Genomic DNA, 24,668 nt, shown 5'->3' with positions numbered 1-24,668 from the left:
AGTCCCCCTCCCCCCTCCCCCCCACACACACACATACCATGTATACATCACTTCAGGGGACATTACATTGACTTACATGCATTTCCTGGAGACTTATCCTAACCTTAACCATAACCAACACATGCCTAACCCGAACCCTTACCTTACCCTAACCCTAAACCTAACCAAGTCTTCACCCTAAAATTAATGATTCCCCTTATGGGGACCTCCATTTTGTCCCCATAAGGGAGGCGAGTCCCCACACGGGACTGTGTAAACAGATGTAGGTCCCCACAAGTATAGTAATGCTAGGACACACACACACACACACACACACACACACACACACACACACACACACACACACACACACACACACACACACACTCCTCACATAGCCGGCTTGTGAAATGTGCCAGATGTCCTTGCCACAGAGAGGAGGCAGACTGTGTATGTGTGAAGAAGTCAATGTGTGTGAGGGGTAGTTTAATGCTCTGGGATGTTTTTAAAGCTTTAATTGAGTCGCTTTCTTTAATGGCGTTAAATAAATGAATGTGAGTGAGAAACGGCAACAGAAGGAATGGAGGGAGACAGAGATTGGCGGATGAGCAGGGGGGGGGGGGGGATCTGCTGATCCCAAGTGTATCGTGGCTCTCTCTATCTATGTGTTGCATAACACACATGATTCATGTGAAGCCCAGAGGGGCTGGCACCACGCTCACGTTCTGCATCTAGTACACATGGCGTACTCAGTGATATTTGACCTGAAATCCGCAGCCCACGTGCTCTATGTACTGTATGTTATGTGTTTATGTGTGTGTGCTCCACATAGCCACATTTATAAGTGGATTTGTACACAGAAAACACAAATATGATGTTTGTGGAAAATCCTGTGAGTGGCTGTATCAAAAGGCAGTCGCTGTATCAACTGTGTTCATGACAGTTGCTGTACCCATAATGCACCTGCACCTTTAAGACTGCCAGTCAAAATGGAAAAGGACAGATGGTTCCTTAGACTCATGTCTACGATAATCTGCAGATAAACAAAAATGTAAAAGGCTCCGTGTCACCTCATCAACGTTGCAGTTCATTTTTACATAGTTGATTTTGTTTTCTTATTGACACTATTATTACTTTATGTTAGTACGTGCGTAGTTTTCAAGCACGTATGAAACATTAGGCGTTGCTTTGAGTGAACTGACGACAGTAAAAAGGCTATTTGTAGGTGTTGTCATAGGTGTGTATTTTCAGCATAATTACTTCCTTATAGTGCACAAGGCAATATTCATGCTGACTCACAGTTCAAGAGTTCTGGCTCTTCAAAACATCACTTGATATTTGCTCTCCTGCAATAAATGAATTTAAGCTCAGATATATCAAGATACCAGTGGGTGGCTTATGCACAGGTGTAGAGGCAACTGTTTTGAAATAGGCCTTTTCCCTGACCTGTCAAAGATGATTGAACACAGACACTCAGATTTCTGATGGGGGCATTTTCAATTCAGGCACCGTAGAGTGATCGTCAATATTTATCTACCTATCAAAAGATACATTTATTGTGGAATGATAGATTTTAGAGTCGTAGCCGCTTGAAAGCAGAAGTAACAGAAAAGTCTTTTTTGAAAATATGAGAAATAGGCTTTCTTCATTGAAAAGACTCACAGCCAAGACGAGTGAATATAAATCAGAACAGCGTACATGGGGTGTAAACATAAAAGACATAGCCATTTCAATACTAAAGACACCAGTACATACACTTACAAAATGTCAGCAAGGCATTTCCATAATTAGAAATATTACCTTAAAGGTGAGGCAGTCATTTGAAACCTTTAAAGTCTTCATGTTATTATGTCTTCTGTTCCCCCCCCCCCTCCCCCCTCTGCCTCCCGCTCAGCATACATAATTCACAGGTAATCCCTTGACGTGTTCCAGGGATGGAGATTGCTCTGGACATTTCCATGAATATGAAATGTCATCACTGCTGACAGACCTATTCCAGACTCATATAAATAGCAGTTTGCCGTATGAATAGAAATGGATACTGAAAAATATAATGTACAGAATTTGCATACTGGAGCTCGAAACGCCAGAGACAGAACGGAGCAGCTTCAAACTTCTATTTTTAGAATTCAGGTTTTGTCACTTTTTAGTTTTCTGTCTTTTTGGCAATGTGTCTCTTTGAAGTATTGGGAAATATGATGGGGACGTGATTAGACACAGTTACGATTGAGGTACTCCTTGTTCCCATTCTTGGTTTCCAAAGAAAGAAAAGGCTTTGAGCTTCCGCTTTGTTGGCCTCTGTAAAAAGGCCAAACAATTTCTCGTACCTTAATGCGCTCCATGAGGAAGTAGTCACAACGCTCTTTGAGGCCGATGTATTTTTAGATCCAAGCAGTGTCGTTTTTTCTCTTGTTCAGCTGCTCAATGTAAACACGATTACCAGCGGACTATCACCTGAGCTAATGTAAATGGCTGTGTTTGTTGTTTCTGTGTATAATTACATTTCTGTCAATGATTCAGGACATCCTTCCAAAAGTATAAACAAGCTCTATGGAATGGGTGCCAGTAAGCAAACGCCAAAACAAAACAACTCTGGGTTTGTAAGATAAATGGCAAGACTATGGAGGATTCTTCCGGGCGCAGTGCAAATATTACTTGTTTCATATCTTTTCTGACATCCTGCTAAGTTCACTTCAGCTCAGTTCCTAATATGGTGTCAATGCCTTACAGTGAGCTTTTGTGGTTTGTTTCCCAGGAGCTGGAACTAGACAATGAGTCAGAACTGAAAGAGGAAAGAAGGGAACTCGGAGCGCCAAAGGGTCTGTTCACATGGATCACATGCCGTGTGTTCTGCTCTGAGAGTGTTGTATGTCAGGAGGCAGAAAGACTCGGACCGTCCTTGTGGGGTCCACTTAGACACATAAACGATGCCCTCCACAAACGCATTGTGTTCTGAAGTTGAGTTAAAGCTGTACAGGAAAGGGCCAGCGAGGGCCAGAAGTCTCCCACCTACAAGCCCGCTGTGTGCTCTGTGTGGGGGGGACGTTTATGTATGTTCATGTGCGAGAACGGGAAATGGCTTTCCCCTGCCGGGCTTGGAAGAAAAGTGGAGTCATAGGGCAAAGTCAAGAGCAGGGGGAGGAGAGCAAGAGAAGGAACACAGAGCTGCCTTTCTAATTTCCTCTGGGATTTGTGTTTGTTTTTGACAATCAATTGTTGCCCATTCTTGGCTCGAGTTCAACGCATTTCTCTCCACCTGATGAAGTCCTCCATTGCTCAGACAGATCCCTTTTTGTTTCGGCAGCTCTTGCGTCACGGACCAACCCAAGGATATGAGGATGTTTTCTTGAAAGTCGATCGCAGGGAAAAAGACTCGACAACTCCCTTTTTTCCTTTTTAATAACAGAGTAGACTCCAGTGGCTAGCATCGCATCATTGCTTTGACCACAGAGGAAAATATCTGAATGAGCCATGCCCCGCTCTTCAAACAGCTGTAGACTTTGTAACTTGGAAAATGGTGTGAATAAAAAGCTGTAGCTTGCTAAGTCTGCCTGTTGAAAGTTTGGGAGGTGGGTTAGGTGTAGAAATAGTGCAGATAGAGGGAGGGGGAGGGGGGGGGCATGGGTCCTATGCAATTAACTGTTGAGAATAGTTCCCTGAAGTCCTGTTAGCAAGGCTGTTTGCAGGCAGGAGGAAAGCAATATGCTAGCTACTGGCTCCCTTCTGAAATGTGAGAACAAAGAAGGCTTTAAGGGGGGCGTTGGAAGCAACAGGCCGAACCACAGCAAGCTAGCTGCACTAGATCACCAGTTTGCTATTAGGAATGCTTACTCACTCTCTCTGTGTGTGTGTGTGTGTGGTGTGTGTGTGTGTGTGTGTGTGTGTGTGTGTGTGTGTGTGTGTGTGTGTGTGTGTGTGTGTGTGTGTGTGTGTGTGTGTGTGTGTGTGTGTGTGTGTGTGTGTGTGTGTGTGTGTGTGTGTGTGTGTGTGTGTGTGTGTGTGATTAGCCAGGTGAGGCCATTAGCGGGAGCCTGGTGGACTCCATCAGCCTTTCTCTTTCATTACCTGTGTGTTTATCACTTGAGCCATCACTCTCTGCTCTCACCCTGTGCCACTTAACAGCTCTTGCACCCAATCAAACCCTAAAGGGAAACTTAAAACGCTCCACTGGACAAAGAAATACTCCATAGAAAGAGATACTGCAGTCTGCCGCAAGACCATTTCTTTCACTTTAAAAAAACCATTCACCGGAGAGGGCAATTCCTGGACACCAATATTGGGTGTTTAAAGTGTCTTTGTTTCACATTTTTCTCCTGCACTGTGCCACTATCTTGTTATATCTTCTCCACTGATGACCGGTGCTGTAAAGTAAATGTTAAGGAATGCCGAAGCAGGAAGTTGTGGCCCTGGCATCAACGGCCATATCTGAAGTCAGTTGAGAGGTATGGAGCATATAAAACCAAGCTGTTCCCTGTTATTTGTTGTGCTAATGCAGAGTATGTAATGTTAAAACCTGTGCAGTTATTATTTAAAACACCATGTTATTTTGCGCCCCTCAAAGCTTTGTTTTGGGTATCAACGGCCATATCTGAAGTCAGTTGAGAGGTATGGAGCATATAAAACCAAGCTGTTCCCTGTTATTTGTTGTGCTAATGCAGAGTATGTAATGTTAAAACCTGTGCAGTTATTATTTAAAACACCATGTTATTTTGCGCCCCTCAAAGCTTTGTTTTGGGTCTCTCTCCAGAGCTTGACGATTGTGTGTAAGCCACATTAAGGCGTGGAAGAGGAGAGGCAGTTTGTAAATTGTTTCCTAGAGAAATGTGTGTGGTTGACTGAAGCAGCAGGCAGTCATAATGATTTCCAAAGGGCCTCATCTCAGGGACCAGCCGGCTGAGGAGAGGACATCTCTGACTAATGAGCTGCTAAATATATCCCCCAGCCTCTCCTTTCTTCTGTTGCTTTTGCTTCTGTTCTTTCATCCAGTCGTTTTATTTATTCTTGAGTTTTTTTTTAACCGCCTTTGTACTTGTTTTAGTGTTCCTCATTTGCTTTGTCAAGTTGTTTCCTTAAAAAGTACATATGTAAAGCCTGGTGTATTGTTTATGCCCTGTTCGATCTGTTTTCCTCTTGGTCTGTCTTTCTCCTCTGTGATGTGTGTTGTTCAGGCCCACTGAAACAGTGTGGGCTGATTTTTGGATACACCGTTAGTCAGCGGCAGCCTCCTGTTCAAACACATTCATCAGCTTACACATAAGGCTGCAATCATCCTACACACAAGCTGCTTTTGCTAACAGTTGAGACATGCACACTGTGTCAGACTGTGAGCAACCATGTCTTGATGCGGGTACAGCAGGAATGGGTTTCTGAACAACAGTAGGGCAATAGGGGAAGGCTTGTGATTTATTCATCTTCCCTTTTTATAACACTAAATCACACAAATTACGACTTTTAACTGACAAAAAAACCAACATTTTGCTTTTATAATGCAAGGAGTTATCAGTTATTCACAAGCTTACTGTAGTTGCCTCAAAAATGTAAAGCACCAGTAGCAGCATTTTCCCTTAAAGCAGCAATTACAACTTCAAGCCACGGAAATTGTTAGGTTCGACAGCAGCTGCAACACGACTTTTCCTTTTTTCTTTACAGCTGTGCTACATTTCTTTAGCCATGCCAATTTAGCAATCAACAGCCAAGTCGAGGGCGGCAACTGTCATGTTTCGGACCGAAATGCCGCCGGGTAGCGTGGTTATCTCCTGCTGGGAATGCACATTAGAGTACAGAGTGGAAATACACACGGTCATGCTTCAACATGCCACAGCAGTAGCGAGACGCTGTAAATGGGGCAATGCTGTGCTGCATCACGCACACACACCCTTAATCTGTTGACTCAGCTTTTAGCTTTGGTCCAACTTTAGCTTTCTGTGAAGCTCTCGTCAAAACTTGACTTGCTCAATAACTTTTTTCGAAGAACATATATATAGGCTACTCAAACACAGTCAGTCCCAGGATGCAACATGAAGCGTGATCTTACAGACTTGCTGATTCATAGCTGAGAGGGATACATGTGCTTCCCTGCTGCTCTCGTGTTGTTGTTTTGGGCGGAGGTGTTGTACAACTGTCTTCAATTAAGCAGCTTATGCTCCAATAAATGTGGAACAGAGATTGTAAATAAGGGTAAGAGAAGGGAAGGCACTCCATAACCCATGATTCTTAGCTGGTCAACACAGAGGGAAGTCAAAGGATATACATTGGATCAGCACGCCACCGCTGTAGCTGTTAGGTATTAAATGCCTTCCATAAAGACACTAATGCAAAGTTGCTGACTCGTAGTCTGGTTCTTCTATTAAAGCATGGCCTCTCTAGTTTCTGCAACACCCTTTTTTCACACATCCATAACTCAGTTTCTACTGTAAATACATCAAATACGCCTCGGTCTCCTTGTTACTCGCGTGGTGGCTAAATTATCATATGGTATTTCCTGTTTACCTCATTAGCTCAGGGGTGAGGAACCTTTTTCCTCTCAAGGGCCATTTCAATGTTTTCAACATCCTCCGAGGGCCGTACAAATTATTGACCTCTGCTTAAAAATACTAAAATCACAGCCCATTCATTTGGCCTTTCTTTCATGCTGTGCAAAGAAAAAGCAACCTCTTAATCCAGATATCTGGCCATGACTCACGTATGCATTCACGTGCACAGTTGTGGCATGACCACCCAAACAGAAAGATATGGACACAAGATGTGTGCAAATGTATTTAGTTTCCTATCCATGTGAACATGATTTAAGTGGGGGGGGTACCTAACCTCCTCTAGGGGGGTCCGGGGGGCATGCTCCCCCGGGAAGATTTTTTTTTAAATGTTGACGTTGAAAGCATCAATCTGGTGCACTTTGGGAGCAACATGAGGAGACCTATGGATACATCTCTCAACACCCATATGAAACAGAACTGGAAGCAGATTTTCTTTTTCTTTATGGATATTTTACAAATCACTAACCTTTTAAACTGTATTCTTGTTTATTAATAACAACTTTTTTTTACCGTCATATAGTATTTTATACCTGTTTACTTTATTCTCTTATTTTTGTATAACTATAATGATCATATAAAGATGTGCCTTTACCTCACTGGTTGTAGAAAAAGCTTCTTATATTCGTTAGCATAGCTAGCTAACCAGATGCTAATAACAACAAAGTTATTGACTGTATGATCAGAATGACAGATGAACAGATCGCCACTGGGCTTTCAGCTAAAGACACAGTCACGCAGAAACTGCAGCATGTGTACGGCTCTTTATGGCTACTGCACATTTTGGAAGTGCCGGAGCGGAGCGGCGTTCTGGTGCTCCCCGTCAGAACTACACCCCTGTCAGACGAGACATATACCACGTGATGACACGTTAGGCTTGTGTTGTGTTCAAGGACCCTGACCTTGGCCAGGAAAAACAGGCACTCACTTGTTTAATTATTTTGCGGTCTAGACTTCTTTAATTTTTTTCTTTTTTGCGTGTGTTTATAAATTACCTCGAGGGCCACACCAAATGGTCTCGCGGGCCGTATACGGCCCGGGGGCCGGAGGTTCCCCACCCCTGCATTAGCTCCATCTATTTCCATGGCTGGAGCTGTCAAGTCCATTAGATTGCATGTTGAGATGTTTAGTTGGCTTGGCTCCACTCTAATGCCCTCTGTCCTCATTACATCATCTGCAAACAGCTCCCTGCTACAAACGGCAGCCACACGTCCAAGGTCTTTGTGTCGGCTACACTGGAGTCCATTTGGATAATTGTGTCGGGATTTATGAGAAGCGTGCATGTACGTTATCTTCATCTATATAATCATTTGCATATCTATTTGTATAGGCCTGTAGATTAAAAAATAATCTTTGAATGTATATTCGATTTAAAGAATGATGACAAATGGACATCACAAGCTGTTACAGTCCAACATCCTCTTTCATTACTTGTTAGACGCTTTTATCCAAAGCGACTTACATACTCAATACTGTGGACAATCCCCACAGGAGCAGTTTGGGGTGAAGTGTCTCAGGGACACAACGACATGCTGACTGCAGTGGGGTTTGAACCTGTGACCCCCTGATCCCAACACCAAGGCTCTATCCACTGCGCCACACGCCTCCCAGCTTAGTCTGACCAACCGCCAAAACAATCAATTTACAATGAGGAATAAAGAGAGCTTTAGCATGTGTGAAGCTGCAGTCTGTAACGAACGCATCTCAACACTGCACTTGATTCATTTTTTGTTGATAGGCTTATCTTTTTATAAAATCCTTATTTTCACAGAGCTCGTGTTTTTGTGTGCGCTGAAACCATTGTCACCATTTTGAATATTTCTAACTTACTTTGCACATTGAGAAATACCTTGTGACGTGTTGATGACTTTATAGTGCCAACATTTAATTCAGTATGTGTAAGTAAACGACTATATTTGTCTGTTATTGTTCTGTGCTTCCTTTCACACTCTCAGTCGCTAACACGGCTACAAGTGAGACGTGTAGGTGACGTTACCGTGACTTAATGATGGCCTATTCAGGATTTGGATGATGGAGTTTCATATCTGTCTACAAACTCATCGCTCTCTATCTAAGGATGTAAACAGTACTTTGTATCTTCCTCACGGTGATAAACAGTAGTTTGTTGGTACCTCTCTCACTGGACTTCCTACTCACAACAATCTCCCTGTTGTGTAGTCATTTTGACACAAATTAAATCAGTCTACTAAAATGCTTTCACTTCCTCCACCTTACTTCCTCTATTGTAAACTGTTCGTGTTCTTTATGAAGGCACTGTTATTCAGCAGTTTTTATTGTCGCGTGTGAAGTTTCAGTTGAACAAACTCAAACTTCATCCAACTTTTCTTGACGTGGCTTGTTTTGACTTTTACTTGAGGCTTATGATATTTTTCCAGGAGCTTGATTTTGTTTATTTGGTAATATTCTGTTGTCTCAGGCACAGGTTTTTGATAATCCGAGTATTATTACTCTTCAGTAGATCTGATGTAGTGACGGCAGTGAGTGTTGATGCTGCCTCTGATCCAGATCCAGGTCCTTTTTCATATTTAACATCAAAGGAAATTGCGTCAACTGCCATATTTAGATTAATGAGCTCTTTAATATTTAACATCAAAGGAAATTGCGTCAACTGCCATATTTAGATTAATGAGCTCTTTAATATAACGTACTAACGAATATGATATTTTTTACGACACGTTATAGACCAAACCCTCAGTTGAGAAAATACAAAAATAATTAGCAGATTAAATGATAAAAACAATTCTAAGTTACGGCACAAATTACACTGACTTTTGCAAGTTTGTTCAGCTTCCCTTTGTGATAAGGAGATTAGCAGCAGGTTCAGTGTATTCTGAGGTGACAGGAATTTGCAATAGCCTACTTAACCCCGAGTTATATATTAGTGTAAGAACCCACTGCTAACCGACAAACGGCATTCCACCTCTCTCAGTGGAGAGGGCCGCATGTGTTCATAGCTTACGCTCTCACTGCCATTTGTCCACCCTCAAAGCTCAGTTGAACTGTATGATGGCCGAAACCGTGACTGCATTTTGGAATCATTGGCGATGTAACGGCAGGGCTCGACTGCAACGGCAACCATTCAGAAAAAATGTCAACCACTTCTTGGCCTTGGCAACCAGTTTTTAACATAAAGAACTAAGGACAGCAAACAGCTAAATGTGCACCCCAAAATAGATAAATGTTAATTATTTGTTGTATTAAGAGTGATATTTAATTATGGTTGTGACCAGTCGGAACCTGATACTTAAGTTGCACGTGCATTGGTGTGATTACGGAGCCAGAAAGCGATGTAAGTTTACTCGCGTGCATACGGCGCACCGCGCACGTGAGTAAACGTGCCGTGCGAAGCAAAAATTATGTTGTTTGACTGTGGGGTAAAAAGTTCAGCCAACACCTCAACTTCTCAAACGGATGTTCAAAGTGATTCAACTGATAAAGCGCAAGATAAACCCGAACGAAAAGCAAAGAGGAAATGTGTAAAGTCTTGGGAGGTGAAATATATATGTACATTCTGCTCCGTTTTAAATATAGTTAGACATTTTAAATATAGTTAGACATATTAAAGGTAATTTACAGCATTACTAATTAATATCTAATTCTTAACTGAATGGTTTTCATTTATATATGGCCAATGACAGAACCATAATCAATGCTGAAGGGCCAATGGATCTATGGTGGGGGTCAGCACAAAGGTCAAGGAAACCCACATTTGAAAGGGAGACAACGGATGACCAAGAAACTAGTGACTTGCTCAATTCATTTGTGAGGGATCTGTGAAGAACATGACAGCAGCTGCACTACTGGGATTTTGTATACCAGCAATTGAGGGTGGACAAGTTTACTACCACTTAAGTTTCAAATAATTGTGTTAATTACTTAATGTAAAGCATTTGAACATTCTTTTGTGTCACATGTTCATTATTAAGTTGATGTATAACTGTATAGTATCTTAATTATTTAAAATATAAGGTGACTGTATTTTCAATTTTGGAAACCAAAAGCTGATGCCTGGTTGCCAGCCTGGCAACCACTTTTAAAAGTTAGCGTTGAGCCCTGTCAAAGAGTGGGACATTGTTGTTATTATGACTTTATCCCTACGTCTGTTTCAACTACGGATAAATCACAACAATTGTGTATCTTAAATCCTGTTATAAGGCTTTCTGTAATATAACTGCTTCATTTAAAGTTGCTTTTCCGAAGTGTTGTGTTGCCTATAGTACAGTATGTGCTGTGCTATAGCAGTGAGCCTGCCCACCTTAACACACACACAGATAAACATACATTTGCCAAACAAGAAAGACCAGCTGCAGAATAAGCTTGGTCATACTGTGGTTTTAAACTATTTGCATACTATTACAGCTCTCAACAGACTTCAACCGCCCTCCCCTCACCTGTAGAACCAACATATCCAGCCCTTATAAGCAGGGTTGGGATTATCTCCCTGGCTTTCACCTTCAACAAATGTCCCAGGCACAGCACTCCTACCTCTGCTAGCTGCTGAAAGATGATCATCCCACAGTTCACATTGACAGTTTTTAAGGGGGGGTTTCTGAACACATGCACGTGTGTGTAGGAGGGGTCCCACACACTCTTTTGTTTTCCTCTGAAAGCTGAGAAGAAGGAATGTCTGCCTCCCAGCTGTCCTCAGCAGTGAGGGTGATAGAAGCGAGAAGGGGGGAGCTCACAGTTCCGCTAACATCCTCCCATCTGTTACTCTGGGGGGGGGGCAGGCAGAGTGTGCGTGTGTGCTTGTACCTTTGGGGTTGCAAAAGAGGGTCACACAATGGTGATACCCCCACCCTGCCCTCTACCCTCTATGGCCCCCTCATGCATATTTTACCCTTCATATGCAAAGTTGTCTGTTGTCCTGTTGTGGAGGCACGCTGCTCAAATCTGTTGCCGTGCCCCCTCCCTCGGTGAGCGGGACAATGGGCTGATATGGCAGCACACGTGGCTTGCTAAATGCATTTCAACAGCAGGGGACAAACGGGTGGGGTGGTGGAGGATCTTGCTGTTGATGTCTGTTAGGAGACTTCCTTCACCCTGGGTGTGTTTGTTTCTGTGAGTCGCAGCTGCAGGAAGAGTTTCAACAAGCGAAGTTCTCTGGAAACGCTCTTCGGGAAGCCTACAGATGTTTTGACTCGTGTTTTTTGGCAAACTTCCCGTTTACTGTAGATTGGACTTTGTTGACTTGGCACCAGTGTACAATACAGACATTGTTTAAGTGGAGATGAAGGTTGTGCTCATTGCTCTGTCTGACACTCTTAATCACAAACACACACATTCAGCACACGGATTGGATGACATCGAGTTGCCGTTTACAAAGGCGCCTTGGGACAACCTACATTTGAATAGTGAGTAAACTGACCACCTCTGTGTGCTCAGGCTTTTGTATAAAAGTGCCGGCACACTGCATCCCTGATCTTCATCCTCCCCCGATAATCCTCCTCAGTGAGGTCACTCCACCTTTCCCCTAGAGCAGGGGTGTCGAACTCAATTTCATCCCGGGCCACATCAGCATTATGGTTGCACTCAAAGGGCCGGTTGTCATTTTAATTATATATAAATATACATATGTAAATATATAATATATATGAAATAATGTATTCTATTACATTGTTGGCCCTGCATTGGATTATTATCAGTTCTGGTAATATCTTCCTAGATGCCTACGTCTGAAAGCAGAAGTCTAGGGCAAATAATTGAAAGTAAATATTCAACAATTACACCAATTGTATTGTATAGTATGTTCTTTGCAAGCTCTTGCGGGCCACATAAAATTAGGTGGCGGGCCGGATTTGGCCCCCGGGCCTTGAGTTTGACACCCCTGCCCTAGAGCGTCCCTAGGATGGAACAATAAGAAAACTCGGGTTCATACTTTGAGATTTCAGCTTTGTTCTGCATTCTTTCTGCAATACAGAAAAACAAGTCTGCCTTTTTTTATAAGATGTTTTTTTCTCTCTCACATTTCATTCCCAGAACCTTTTCAAAAGAATGTGCTCTTCTCTCGGAGTCCCTTCCCAGCTGCTATGAAAGGGCGAACATGAAAGCAGAAATGATCGGATTGCGTGTATCAGTGTTACAGCATGACGACTTCTCACTCGCTAGATGTAGAATTTGACACTGCTAGTATCACTCACCCAGACATTAAGTATCCCATGTTACGGCCCCGTGTCACCCATCCAGGTCAGAGCCCAGCGAGTTGTGTCACTTCATACTGTGTGAAGTGTCTCACTGAAAGCTCATCTGTGATGATGTGGTGTGTGTGGAGGAACGAAACTGAGAGCAGACATTACATCTTATACACACCATATAACATTTTGTGGTTGCACTATGACTTGCCTCATATATTTTAGTTTATAGTCACTAGAATTTAAGTGACTATACTATAAGACAGATTTACATGATACCTGCAGTTAACTAGTACTTTAACTGTTGTATAAAACTAATCTTGAATCCGTGAATCTTCTACTTTTTGAGTCCAATATCAAACTGTTGCAGATGAATTTTCTACTTCCTTTGCGGCATGCCGCTCTAATCCCTCCTCGTCTCCCTATTTCCTGTCTTCAACTTCGTCAGTTTTCCAATAAAGGCGAAACATTGAAAAACATAATGACAGAGGCAGAGTAACTTTTCCCCCGCTGTCAGAGATGAGTTTCCAGCTCTCCAATTGTATCCTACACTGCATAGGCTCTGCCGCCCTGTACTGCACTCTAATAACAACAGCTTGGCGAAAAATCCCACGGATTAGCGGCAGAGACGGGGGAACGTGGCAAAAAACAAAAACACCCTCAGCCCAAAAATGACAGCAACATCATCAAAAACAACAGAGGGCTTGGCGCGATGCCAACAACAAGGAACACAAACATATTTACCCGGCCAAAGAGAGCATCATCATCCTCTTTGGGTTAATCCAACACACAACCCCACCCACCCCTCCCCGTATTCACACATTCCCCTGCTTCTTGACACACTTGAACACACACCCACTGGAAAGCGCACCCCCCCTTTAGAGCCTATTGTTCTATAGAGCAGCCAAACAGCTGGCTGCAGAAGTCATCGGCATCTGATCTGCTCTACAGTGCTCCCTGTTTGTAATAGAGGATAATTGGAATTTTTAATTTGCCAGAGCAAAGAGGGTTAAGACCCTTGTCTTCCTCAATCCAATCTCCCTTAAAGCTCTTAGCGGGCGAGTTGTGCCATCGGTAACAGATGGGGAAAGGGAGATATTCACAGCCAGGCAGGCACTTCCTAGCAAAGCAGGGGATTTTAACACCCCCCCACGGCCTGAGTGTCCTCCAGCATGGCTTGAAGGCGCTGGATGTTGGGATTAGCAATCAGCCTCGTGGGTGCTCTGTCCTTACCCAGTCCTCCCACCGCATCAAGTGTTTCTCCAACCTCTAAACAATTACACTCTTTGATCGTCTTACAGTTGTTAGCCCACGAGATTTCTAGTGGTTTAACCTTTTTAACATGTCCTCTTCATTAAACCCAATATGGCAAATGTCAGATCTTAAAGGCCTTAATACCTCTGTGATGCTACACTGACTTGAGATAGGCACTTTAGTGTTGAGCCGAGGTGCCGTCAGAACCACAACTCGGCTTACTGTGTTGTACATGCTTTGTTAGCAAGGTTATTGAACAGTTTTCATATACATCTGTCATGTTTAGGATTGATTATACAGTATGTCTGCGCAATGTTTTCTAGCCTTCAGTTAATTTTGAAAAGACACTGTGGAATGATTACACTTATTACCGTATTTCTTACTCGCTTTTTCCACTAGCTTCCACAAAGCACTTGCGACACTGTTTTAGTCATTATTGATTTCAACAATTCTCCGGAACCGGTCCTCTTGAGCAAACTCTTCACATCAGACCGTTTGGAGAACAGCTTGTGTTTAACTGTGACTCATTCCTTTCCTCATAAGCACAAAACACGGCGTCCTGAAGTCTATTCTGGCATTGCTTAGTGCCGTTAATCAGTACTTTCCCCCCCGAGTGTTTTTAAAGCCAATGAGAGGGCGATGGGAAAGGGACAGCCAGGTTTTTTAATCTTAACCACTCTATCATCTCTGGATACAGAACAAGCCTTCATTCTTTCCTCTAATAGAGTCTCTCCGTTGTGCTAGCCCAACCCACAGTTAGGTATGTAATATATCTGACGGCTGCTTTCTTCCAATTGTTGTTGCAAGAGCCTCTCCTTCTCACATAGAACGAGTGGACTCGCCGAGACATGTCTCTTTTTGCCTTGTAATTGCTCAGGGACACAGTCCTCCATGCTGACAGTTTGTTCGAGCTCCCTGGCTTCTTCCCCTCCCCCTCTCTCTTTCTGCCTGTGAATCTGATGACTACCTTTCCTGTCAGTATTTTTCCCACTTACCTTTCTCTTTTTTTGCTAATTTGCCAAAGTAGTGTCAAATGTGACTCCCATTCCTGTTTTAAGGCAGGCTCTTACTTTTTTTGACTGGTATAATCCCATGTGAGAGTGATTTTAAGTCAAATGTCTTCACTGCTTCACATTTAAGAATCACAGACATTTCCTTTTTTTAATATTTTGTCTTCCTGCCTTTTTATTAAGCCGACAGGGTGAGCTCGAATCAGAAGTTGTTTTGCATTTATGCTTGGAAACTGACTGAACGGATAATTGGTTATACAAAAAGTTTGCTAAATAGGATAAAACATGACATTAGGACTAGCATAGTAACCATAGATACTAACACACTGATACCTGTGTGTGTGTGTGTGTGTGTGTGTGTGTGTGTGTGTGTGTGTGTGTGTGTGTGTGTGTGTGTGTGTGTGTGTGTGTGTGTGTGTGTGTGTGTGTGTGTGTGTGTGTGTGTGTGTGTGTGTGTGTGTGTGTGTGTGTGTGTGTGTGTGTGTGTGTGTGTGTGTGTGTGTGTGTGTGTGTGTGTGTGTGTGTGTGTGTGTGTGTGTGTGTGTGTGTGTGTGTGTGTGTGTGTGTGTGTGTGTGTGTGTGTGTGTGTGTGTGTGTGGTGTGTGTGTGTGTGTGTGTGTGTGTGTGTGTGTGTGTGTGTGTGTGTGTGTGTGTGTGTGTGTGTGTGTGTGTGTGTGTGTGTGTGTGTGTGTGTGTGTGTGTGTGGTCTAACCACTGATACCACATTTGACTGGCTTCATGGTTCGTTTAGACTGACCTGAGTTCAGTGACCTGATCCCTCTATAAGAATTAACCCTCTGTTAGCCTCACTCAGCAACCATTTCTCAGCCGTAATGCAGCGGCCTTCCTTGTAGATGTAACAACAAAAGGAGTGGATTTGCTTTAAGCTTCTTGTCCCATTCTGTATTCATTCAGCTGATGAGATGTTTCTCCTGCTAAAGCTCCGATCTCCCTATTCCCTCATCAATATATGTTTTTATTACGCAGACACATTGTGAACTCATGACTTATCACTGAAGTCATTTGTGTCGAAACAAATCTTTGTTTTAAGCACATGCATTTGGTGTAGACAAATACTACTGTATACCTACTTTCTATGATAATGAATAGAAGTACTTTACATTTCTGAGACAATCCCACATAGAATAAAGCAGTTTGAAGTCACATAATGAAAACCGTTAGCACTCATCTGTCTTCAGGAGTTGTATTGACTGCCACCACAAAAGATCAGAACAGAGGCTAGAGGCTTTTGTCCTAAACTGCCCCCTTAGGCCTTTTTGTCCCCCCCCACTGCCTCCCATCCTGGGGTCATCAATTGATCACCTTTACCACCTCCATTAGCACCACCTCCTCCTCAGAGAGCCTCCAGTGTCCCCGAGGCGTCTCGGCGAACAACTGCTCGGCTCGCGGTGTCAGATGGTGTCTTGAAACGAGGCTGTGCAGATAATGTTTCTGCATCTGTTGGAGACGTTAAACCAGCCGGTCTGTCAGGGCTGGAATTCATGTCTATTCCTTTGATCTGCAAATGTGGCTTTCTAAATGCATATCAGTAACTCCTCTGAATGACATGTGCTTTACGGGGGTGTTGCATTATGATTTATATTAAAATAGTTGTTTTGATTGTGTTGTTTAATATTTGTTTTGAGGCTATAAGTTCTTTATTTAATCTATTCAAAACCATGCACCTGCAACTAGAGCTGTAATTATTACTAATTATTTCAGAGAATGAATCCTGCAGGTATTTTAATACTATTATTATTTGAATACTATTTGGTCCCAGCTTCTCAAATATGACTTATTTATGCTTTTTCTTTTCTCATATGAGTTTATCATATGTTTGAGTCTTGAATGTAGGTTAAAAAAAAGGAGAAATGTACTGCTTTTTTCACTTCCTTTGGACATTTTATTGACCCAAAAACTGGCCAGTAGCTCAATAATGTGTCCCGGAGATTAGAGGATGTTAGCGGCGCTGCTGTGGAAATGGTCTCTCTTTCAGTCTCTAAACACACACTGAGGAAAAACAAAGTGTCTGTTTGCAATGGTGCTGTTGTTTGTTTGTGTCAAGTGAGCGATAAGGCCCTGCAATAGACCATGGCTAATATGATTTCATAAATACTCAGACCAAGGATTAAACAATGAGCCATATGGTCATTAGTGATGGTGTTATTAATGTTCTTTTCGGCGGGGGTGTTTTAAATGTATTATATCTGGGTCTTGTTACTGAGATAAATCGCTACACATATAATGCCATAATCACATAAAACCATGAATAAATGCACTTATTATGACAGATTTAATTTGTATATAATGGTTTTAAGTGTTAGAGCTGCGGATGAACTCACCGTGATGTTTCCTTTGTGGACATTTTGAAGCCTTAAGTTCGTCAATTTGTTTTTTTAAAGTAAGAATGGACAGCTAAGTGCAACTGAATGCTGAACACAACATATTAAGACACCCACATTGTTACAGTTAACTTGTCATGAACTGCAAAACCACTGTTAAAGGGTTTCACTTGAATGCCATTGGAGCGATCTGTACCAACATCCTAAATGATACCCTGCTTCATCGTCAGTTTGACACTAACCCGGACCAATTTACAAAACAAACATCCTGCTGTATTGAATAGCGATTGGGATTATAAATCCATTAGAATTTTTTTTTAATGAAGTGAGAAGAAGGGTCATTTTCCCATACAACTGGACTGGGCTTCACTTTCACAATGGCTTTGTTTTCAGACTTATTTATTTTAATTGTATCGTTTATTTGGCAGGGACAATGCACAGTAATGAACACTTAAAACATTCAAATGTGTCAAGCGTAACAGTGCCAGATTTAGCTTTGAGCTCATTTCCATCCGCAGTCCCTCACATAGAAAATTACATTTTACAAACATAGCAAAAACAAAATACATGATATGCAAAAGAGCAAGAGCAGCATACGCGAGTATTAACCACATGGCCGTACACTATAGCAGCGACTTGGAGGTTGCTACTTGGTTGAGGAAGCATCACCAGTGTAGCTGAGCCTCAAGTCTCAGATAACCACTTCAAAGATGATCGAGATCAGTAGTTATAAAATCGGTATGTCTGTCGGCCGTTCTGGAAGATCGGTAATACAGAAAGTGAAGTCGGCCTCCTGCTGTCGTGTCTCAGTTTACACAGGTGCTGCAATGTTATGTCAGACCTGCTGGATTTAGATTCTCTGCACTCGCCAGATTGCAGCTCCAAATGTGTGTGTGTAGTAACATGAGCATGTGTGTCTGTGTAGAGCTGTGGGAGTGCAGCACACTTTCAGATCATTCACTCTCATACTGCGTTGAAACACACTTAGACACAAGGAGCTGGCGTGACACTGCAACATCTTAGATGGAGCGTGGGAAGGTGGATCAAAGCTAAATTAACTTTTTTTGCCTCATCCTGTCTTTATTGGCTGGCTCAGAGCTTCAAGTCTGTCATTAGAGCGAGTAAATGAGTTCCCTGTCTCACTGCCGGACAGATAGACGCAAGGCTGGCCCGGGATGAAGACAAGTTAATAAGAAAGAAATGAGAGAGGGGAAATTAGATCTATAGGAAGCTCTTTGTGACATTTTATTCCACTGTGAGCACTTCAGGTTTTCTCTGTACTGCACAGCTGTCTCTTCTCATGTTGATATAATGCTTTCCTTTGCGCAACCTAGTTTCCAGTAACAATACCTCTGAGTTTCAATTATCAGCTCAGCCTGTCAACTTGACGGAGTTTCCCTTTGACCCAGTGGCAGCTGCCTGCAGAGGAGACAAGCAGACAGTTTGTGTCAGCCTAATGACAGAACCGCAACAATACTCCAGCAGCACGTTCAAATTGCCGAGGAGCCAGCCATAACAGGCAGCATTAGTGATCGTAAATTCCCTGTTTATTTCACATAATGTTGGTACATCAGAAGAACCAGGACACATGTTTGACAAATTGTCCTTGTTCCCCCAGCAGGCCTGCAATACATTTAAATCCCTGCATCTACAGGCACTTTCTAGAATCCGCTTCATTTCGTACTTCTGTGCTGTTCGGATAGGGAAACTTCTGTCAACCATTCTCATTGTCTTCCCTTGTTTCTGTGTGGCTGCAGGTTGTGCGCGGCCCCCCGGCGTGCAGCACGGAGACTTGCTGAACCAGACCGAAGCCAACCGGGGGTCTTTCCCCCTGGGCGCCCTGCTGACCTATGGCTGTGAGCCCGGCTACACCGCAGATGGAGCCACCACCATCTTCTGCACCAGCTCCGGGGACTGGACCCCTCAACCTCCACGCTGCATCAGGAGCAGCGGTGAGCAAGACTTAGGAAATACATCTATGGGACACAGCGACATCAGTGATACTACAGAAACGGGGGGGGGGGGGGGAACGGGGAACACATGGACAGTTCATAATGCTTATATAAGTGTGTGTGAAAACAACAAGGACTCTATATGATTATAGCATTTACAGTTTTCTCTGTATTTCTTTTTAAAAGTCAATCATTGAAAGTGACATTCTCTTTTGAATTAATAATGTATTATTGATAAGAAGGGGAATAGAAGGAGGGTTTCTTAGTGAGCAAACTTTCTATAACAGTATGTTTTACCTGCGGTCATTCTTTTTTCTTCAAAGGGGATGTGTTGCGTTTATTAAAACCTTTAGGAGTATTTCCAAGGTTCAAACAGGTAAGACTAATTGCCCCTCATCTTTCCAAACAGGAACAACATATGGACAGGAACAACAAAGCTCCCTCTAGCAGGTGTTTAAGAACAGTTTAAATTGGTTTTCTGTTAGGGGGTAATTCAAAATACAGTTCAGAATTCTTGCTCCAAAACAAGCAGTTTGCAAAAGTAGACTGGGTTTCCTGTACTTGAAGTATAGTTTGTGTTATAATACAATATAAATGAGTGTATGGTCTGTTTTAAAACAAAAGTACTTATTTACTTCTGTGTATAACAAAACGTATTATAACTAGAATAAAGCATTTTCATGGATTGTCACTACTAGCAACATTTAATGGTCAACGTAGTGGAATGATGGCTTTTAAAATAGAATAGAGAATAGAATAGAATTGGGGGAGGGATGAAACCCTCTTCAATGGTCTCACATGCAGAGCACACAGTGACATTTGTTCTCTGCTTTTAACCCATCCTAGTACCAGGAGTCTAGTACTAGGAGCAGTGGGCAGCTAATGCACAGCGCCTGGGGAGCAATGGGAGTGGGGGGGGGGGAAGGGGGTTGTCCGGTGCCTTGCTCAAGGGCACCACGGCAGGGCAGGAGGTGAACTGGGACCTCTCCAAGTAGCAGTCCACACTCCATATTTTAGGTCTGGTCGGGGACTTGAACCGGCGACCCTACAGCTCCCAGTCCAATATCACATAGTATAATATAACGAACAGTGAGGACTGTCCTTGAGAGCTAGCAGGGAACATTGGGACATTTCACCCTAAAAGAACAGCATCCAAACCTGACCACAGGTAGAAATGCAATTTCGATACACAACAACAGCAACGATTGTTAACATCTCTTCTGCTTCTGTCTCTTTTCCAGTGTGCTCTCCCCCCACGGAGCCAGAGAATGGGGGCTACCGCTGTCACCCGTCTCCCTGCCCCCACCTCGCCCAGAAGACCGTCATCGAGTACTTCTGTGACGAGGGCTACGCTCTGAAGGGAGACTACAAGTTCCTCACCTGCCAGAACGGAGAGTGGGACGGCCCCATGCAGATCAGCTGTCGCCTCACACAAGGTCGGCCACCTCAACTTATTGTTTCACATCTTCGTGAGCACAAACGACTCGTAATTCAAATGTAAATCTATGAACCCCGTTTTCATTTCCTCTCTGTTTGTTCTCCTTCAGACAAGGAGCCCAGTTCTCCGCTGGGGATCCCCACTCTGTCCATCGTGGCGTCCACAGCCAGCTCCGTGGCTCTCATCCTGCTGCTGGTGGTGCTGTTTGTTCTCGTTCAGCCGAAACTCAAGTCCTTCCATCACAGCAGGTAAGACGCATAACTCTGTTCCTCAACCAAAATAAATGTACCTGTCTGGATTCAACTCCAGACTATAACTTTTATTAGAATGATCACATTATTTGATGATCATTTAGTATACTGTATATTCAGGGTTCGTACGGGTGCTTGAAATCCTTGACAATGCTTGAAATTTGACGTGGTGTTTTCAAGGTTGGGAAAGTGCTTGAATTTTGGGAATGGTGCTTGAAATTGAGATAAAGTGCTTGAAAATGTAAAAGCTTTACTTTTACAATAAATTGCTGTCTGACTGAATAGTTCGCTTTTTAGATTAAAAGAAAAGAATTGCTTCGCTTCTACATAAAACAGCTCCGCTGCACCTTCCCGCGCTATGCGCGCGACCTGCAAGTGTTTGTGTTACGTGTGACCTGGGCATTCTGATGAGAGTGATAGATGACTGTGTGCCAGGAGGTTGCCGTTTCAACGAGCTAGCAGAAGACAAATACAAGCCATGGCTAAGACGAGGGTCAAGCCCACGAGTAGCCTCCTGCAACGTTTGCAAAAATAATGATGCGAGAGTCTGCGCTGACGAGCCACATGAAAGGTACGCCGTAGAAGAGCATTTTAGATTAGGCTAACGTTGCATGTTATGTTTGTTTAAGCTAACGTTAGCTAGCTGAATAGCGAACTCCATGAGGGATAATAATAATTGCAGGGGACAATCATTTCAGATGAGCGTACCTATGTTATGTGCGTTACAGTCGCCATCCTGTGGTGTTCAGAGGATGAAGCACTCACGGCATTTCGTGTTATGGTCACGAAATATAATCTATTGATTCGACACAGAGCGATTTTGAAAGCAATGTATTTCTACCAGAGGTGTGGACTCGAGTCACATGACTTGGACTCGAGTCACATGACTTGGACTCGAGTCAGACTCGAGTCACACATTTTATGACTTGAGACTCGACTTGACAATATCACAAAAGACTTGCGACTCGACTTGGACTTGAACACCAATGACTCGGGACTTGACTTGGACTTGAGCCTTCTGACTTGAGGTGACTTGCTACTTTAATTCAGAGGTCTCCAACACGCCGATCGCGAGCTGCCGCTAGAAGAGCAGACTCCCGTCGGGGAAAGCAGAATCTTCAGCTGCTCCTACTCTTGCTGAGAATCCTTGCAGGCAGGGGCGGGTCTTTATTTAGCTGGGCCACCATGCGGCCAATCATATGCGAGGACACACTAGGATCATACCATTATGTGAAAGAAGGGTGGGGGCACAGCACGTGCAGAGCGACGGGGAGACGGGGAGCCGGATTTAAATGCAAGCGCGTCGGAAAAAGTCAAGAAATGAGCGAAAACCGAAAAAAGAAGCAGCATCTGGCTGCTTTTCAATGATATTGGAGAAAGCAAAGCTGAGTGCAGGATTTGTAAAAATGAAAATAACCTTCAGAGCAGGGTAAACACTCAGGATTTATTGTCAGAGGTGGGAGAAGTTCAGACAATTAAAAAAAAAAGTTACAATCAGGGTTCCCGCGGGGTCTTAACAAGTCTTAAATTTGATAATCAGAATTGAAGGCCTTAAAAAGGTCTTAAATATGATTCAGAAGGTCTTTAAAATTATCGGATTTTAAAGGTACTTCTATGTTGCGATAGCGTCTAAATGTGTTTTGGGGGAAATGTCCGGGCTGCAAAGTAACCAGTACGGTAATAGCCTTTCAAGTTCCCCCCAACAATTTGTATTGAATTAAATCAACATGGAACCAGTAATCACTAACTTTGTTTCCCCCGGCCCCTTGTTGGAGAACACCCAGCTAGTAACCTAGCAACCAAGCTTCAGCTCATGTAGCCTATCTTCGAATCTACTTACAAATAAATATGGGGAAGTGTAAGTTCAACCGTATTTGGTTGGAAAACATCTAATTTAGTGCTTGGTTGAAACCAGTGGAGGGAACGTGTTTGAAGCCCGCTGCACCTTTTGCAAAATAAATTAGTGTTTGTTTTGCTAATGTAGCGTTAGCTAGTGTAGCAGCAGCTAATGCAGCGTTAGCTAGTGCAGCAGCAGCTAATGCAGCAGCTCCCGCAACAACACCGGGGGACCTCCGGGCGAAGTTTGGGTCTACGTCAACCCTAAAAGCGGAGGTGCTGTAGACGCTAAATACCGTAGCTAAACACCAATCATACAACAGCAACGATGAAATAGTGTCGCCAAGGCAGCAGAGCTCTGAATATAGCTCTTGTCACTCTCTCTCAGACACACACACACACACACACACACACACACACACACACACACACTAGGGCTGCTCGATTATGGCAATAATCAAGATTATGTTGGTCAATAATTAATATCACGATTATTAAATATGATTATTCATTGACTTTGAAAACATCAATTTATTGAACTTTAAAACAGATAATAATTTGAACAGTATCTTTTTAACTGTTGATTACCCTGAACGTATAATTCAACTGAAAAACCAATACAAAAATTAATTAAATAAATGATACATTACTAACAAATTAATTAGATCAAATATGTTGTAGTGCACTGTCACAACCTAGCAAAGCAAAATAATCGTTTTTTACGATTATGTTGTTTTCGTAATTGTGGCAGGCCAAAATCGTAATTGCGATTAAAATATGATTAATTGCACAGCCCTAACACACACACACACACACACACTCAAGCGCACACACATACACACACTTTTTGTCTAACACGCTAACACAGTTCTGTACTGTTACGCTGTTGTGTTCAGTCACTGTTCTTATGTTGAACATGAATACATTTACTTTGTAAGTGATTATGGGACGTATTTCTTCTTTATATACATTTTCCTTCATACTTTATTGCCGTGAAATAGGTCTTAAATTCTATTCAAAGTGGTCTTAAAAAGGTGTTAAAAAGTCTTAAATTTGAGTTGGCGAAACCTGCAGGAACCCTGTACAATAAAAAGTCCTGCATTCAAAATGTTACAAGTAAAAGTACAAAAGTATTAGCATCAAAATATACTTAAAGTACCATCTGCAGAGGGATCTAGATTCAGGTGTTCTTTTCCCCATAGAGACGCCTCGCTGCACATTATCCCTTGCATAAAGATAGATTGTGGGTCCCTTATAACATGTTGTACACAGTAGAAATAAACATTCTGGTTACCTCAACATCAGGGATCTTATCCATTAAACTCCTTCTGAATCAAACCGTCACGGTAGCCTTACCTTACTGATCCCTCTTAAATTAGAAAAACACACGTTACTTTACCAGCAGAGAGAAAATGGATTATTAAATTATTAATGTGACTAATAAAGAGCAATTTGATTATTAAGTATTATTCTGTTGATCGATGTCATTACATTTGGTGAAAAACACATAATGACTTGTTTATGACTCGTTTTGTCAAAGTTTAGGACTTGACTTGACTCGAACTTGCCCATCCTGACTTGAGACTTGACTTGGACTTGCAAAACAATGACTTGGTCCCACCTCTGATTTCTACTGGTAGTATGTTTCGTACCTAAACCAAATGTGACTTGCGCTCTCGAAATCAGTCACATTGACCCGAAGACACATTTTCGTTTGTATTACTGGTCTGGGGGAAGCTCGCGAGTGTGTTTGTGTATTTTTGCGTTTGTGTACCGGGGAAACACTCACAAGAAACACCGGCTGTTGTTATGCCTGCTGTGACGTTACATTAGTCCGTTCTCTTCTTGTAATTATGCCGTCACAAGCTTCAAAGTTGTATTTATCATCTGAATTTGCCGAAACAAGTTTAATATTCTGAAAGCA

The 24,668-nt window shown here is 42.7% G+C and overlaps 1 protein-coding gene across 1 annotated transcript in view; it reads left to right on the top strand.

Annotated features, from left to right (window-relative positions):
* susd6 (sushi domain containing 6) overlaps nucleotides 1–24,668 on the top strand; it is a 38,507-nt gene that overhangs the window by 6,704 nt on the left and 7,135 nt on the right. Inside the window, exons 3-5 of the mRNA XM_034220968.1 lie at nucleotides 19,025–19,219; nucleotides 20,461–20,655; nucleotides 20,767–20,905. Of these exons, the coding sequence (XP_034076859.1) occupies nucleotides 19,025–19,219; nucleotides 20,461–20,655; nucleotides 20,767–20,905 (529 nt within the window). The remainder of the gene's footprint in view (nucleotides 1–19,024; nucleotides 19,220–20,460; nucleotides 20,656–20,766; nucleotides 20,906–24,668) is intronic.

The sequence above is a fragment of the Gymnodraco acuticeps genome, unplaced genomic scaffold (assembly GCF_902827175.1).
Source record: "Gymnodraco acuticeps unplaced genomic scaffold, fGymAcu1.1, whole genome shotgun sequence".
Lineage (NCBI taxonomy): Eukaryota > Metazoa > Chordata > Actinopteri > Perciformes > Bathydraconidae > Gymnodraco > Gymnodraco acuticeps.
The sequence above is the reverse complement of the archived record's forward strand: the minus strand, read 5'-3'. Positions and strand labels throughout refer to the sequence as shown.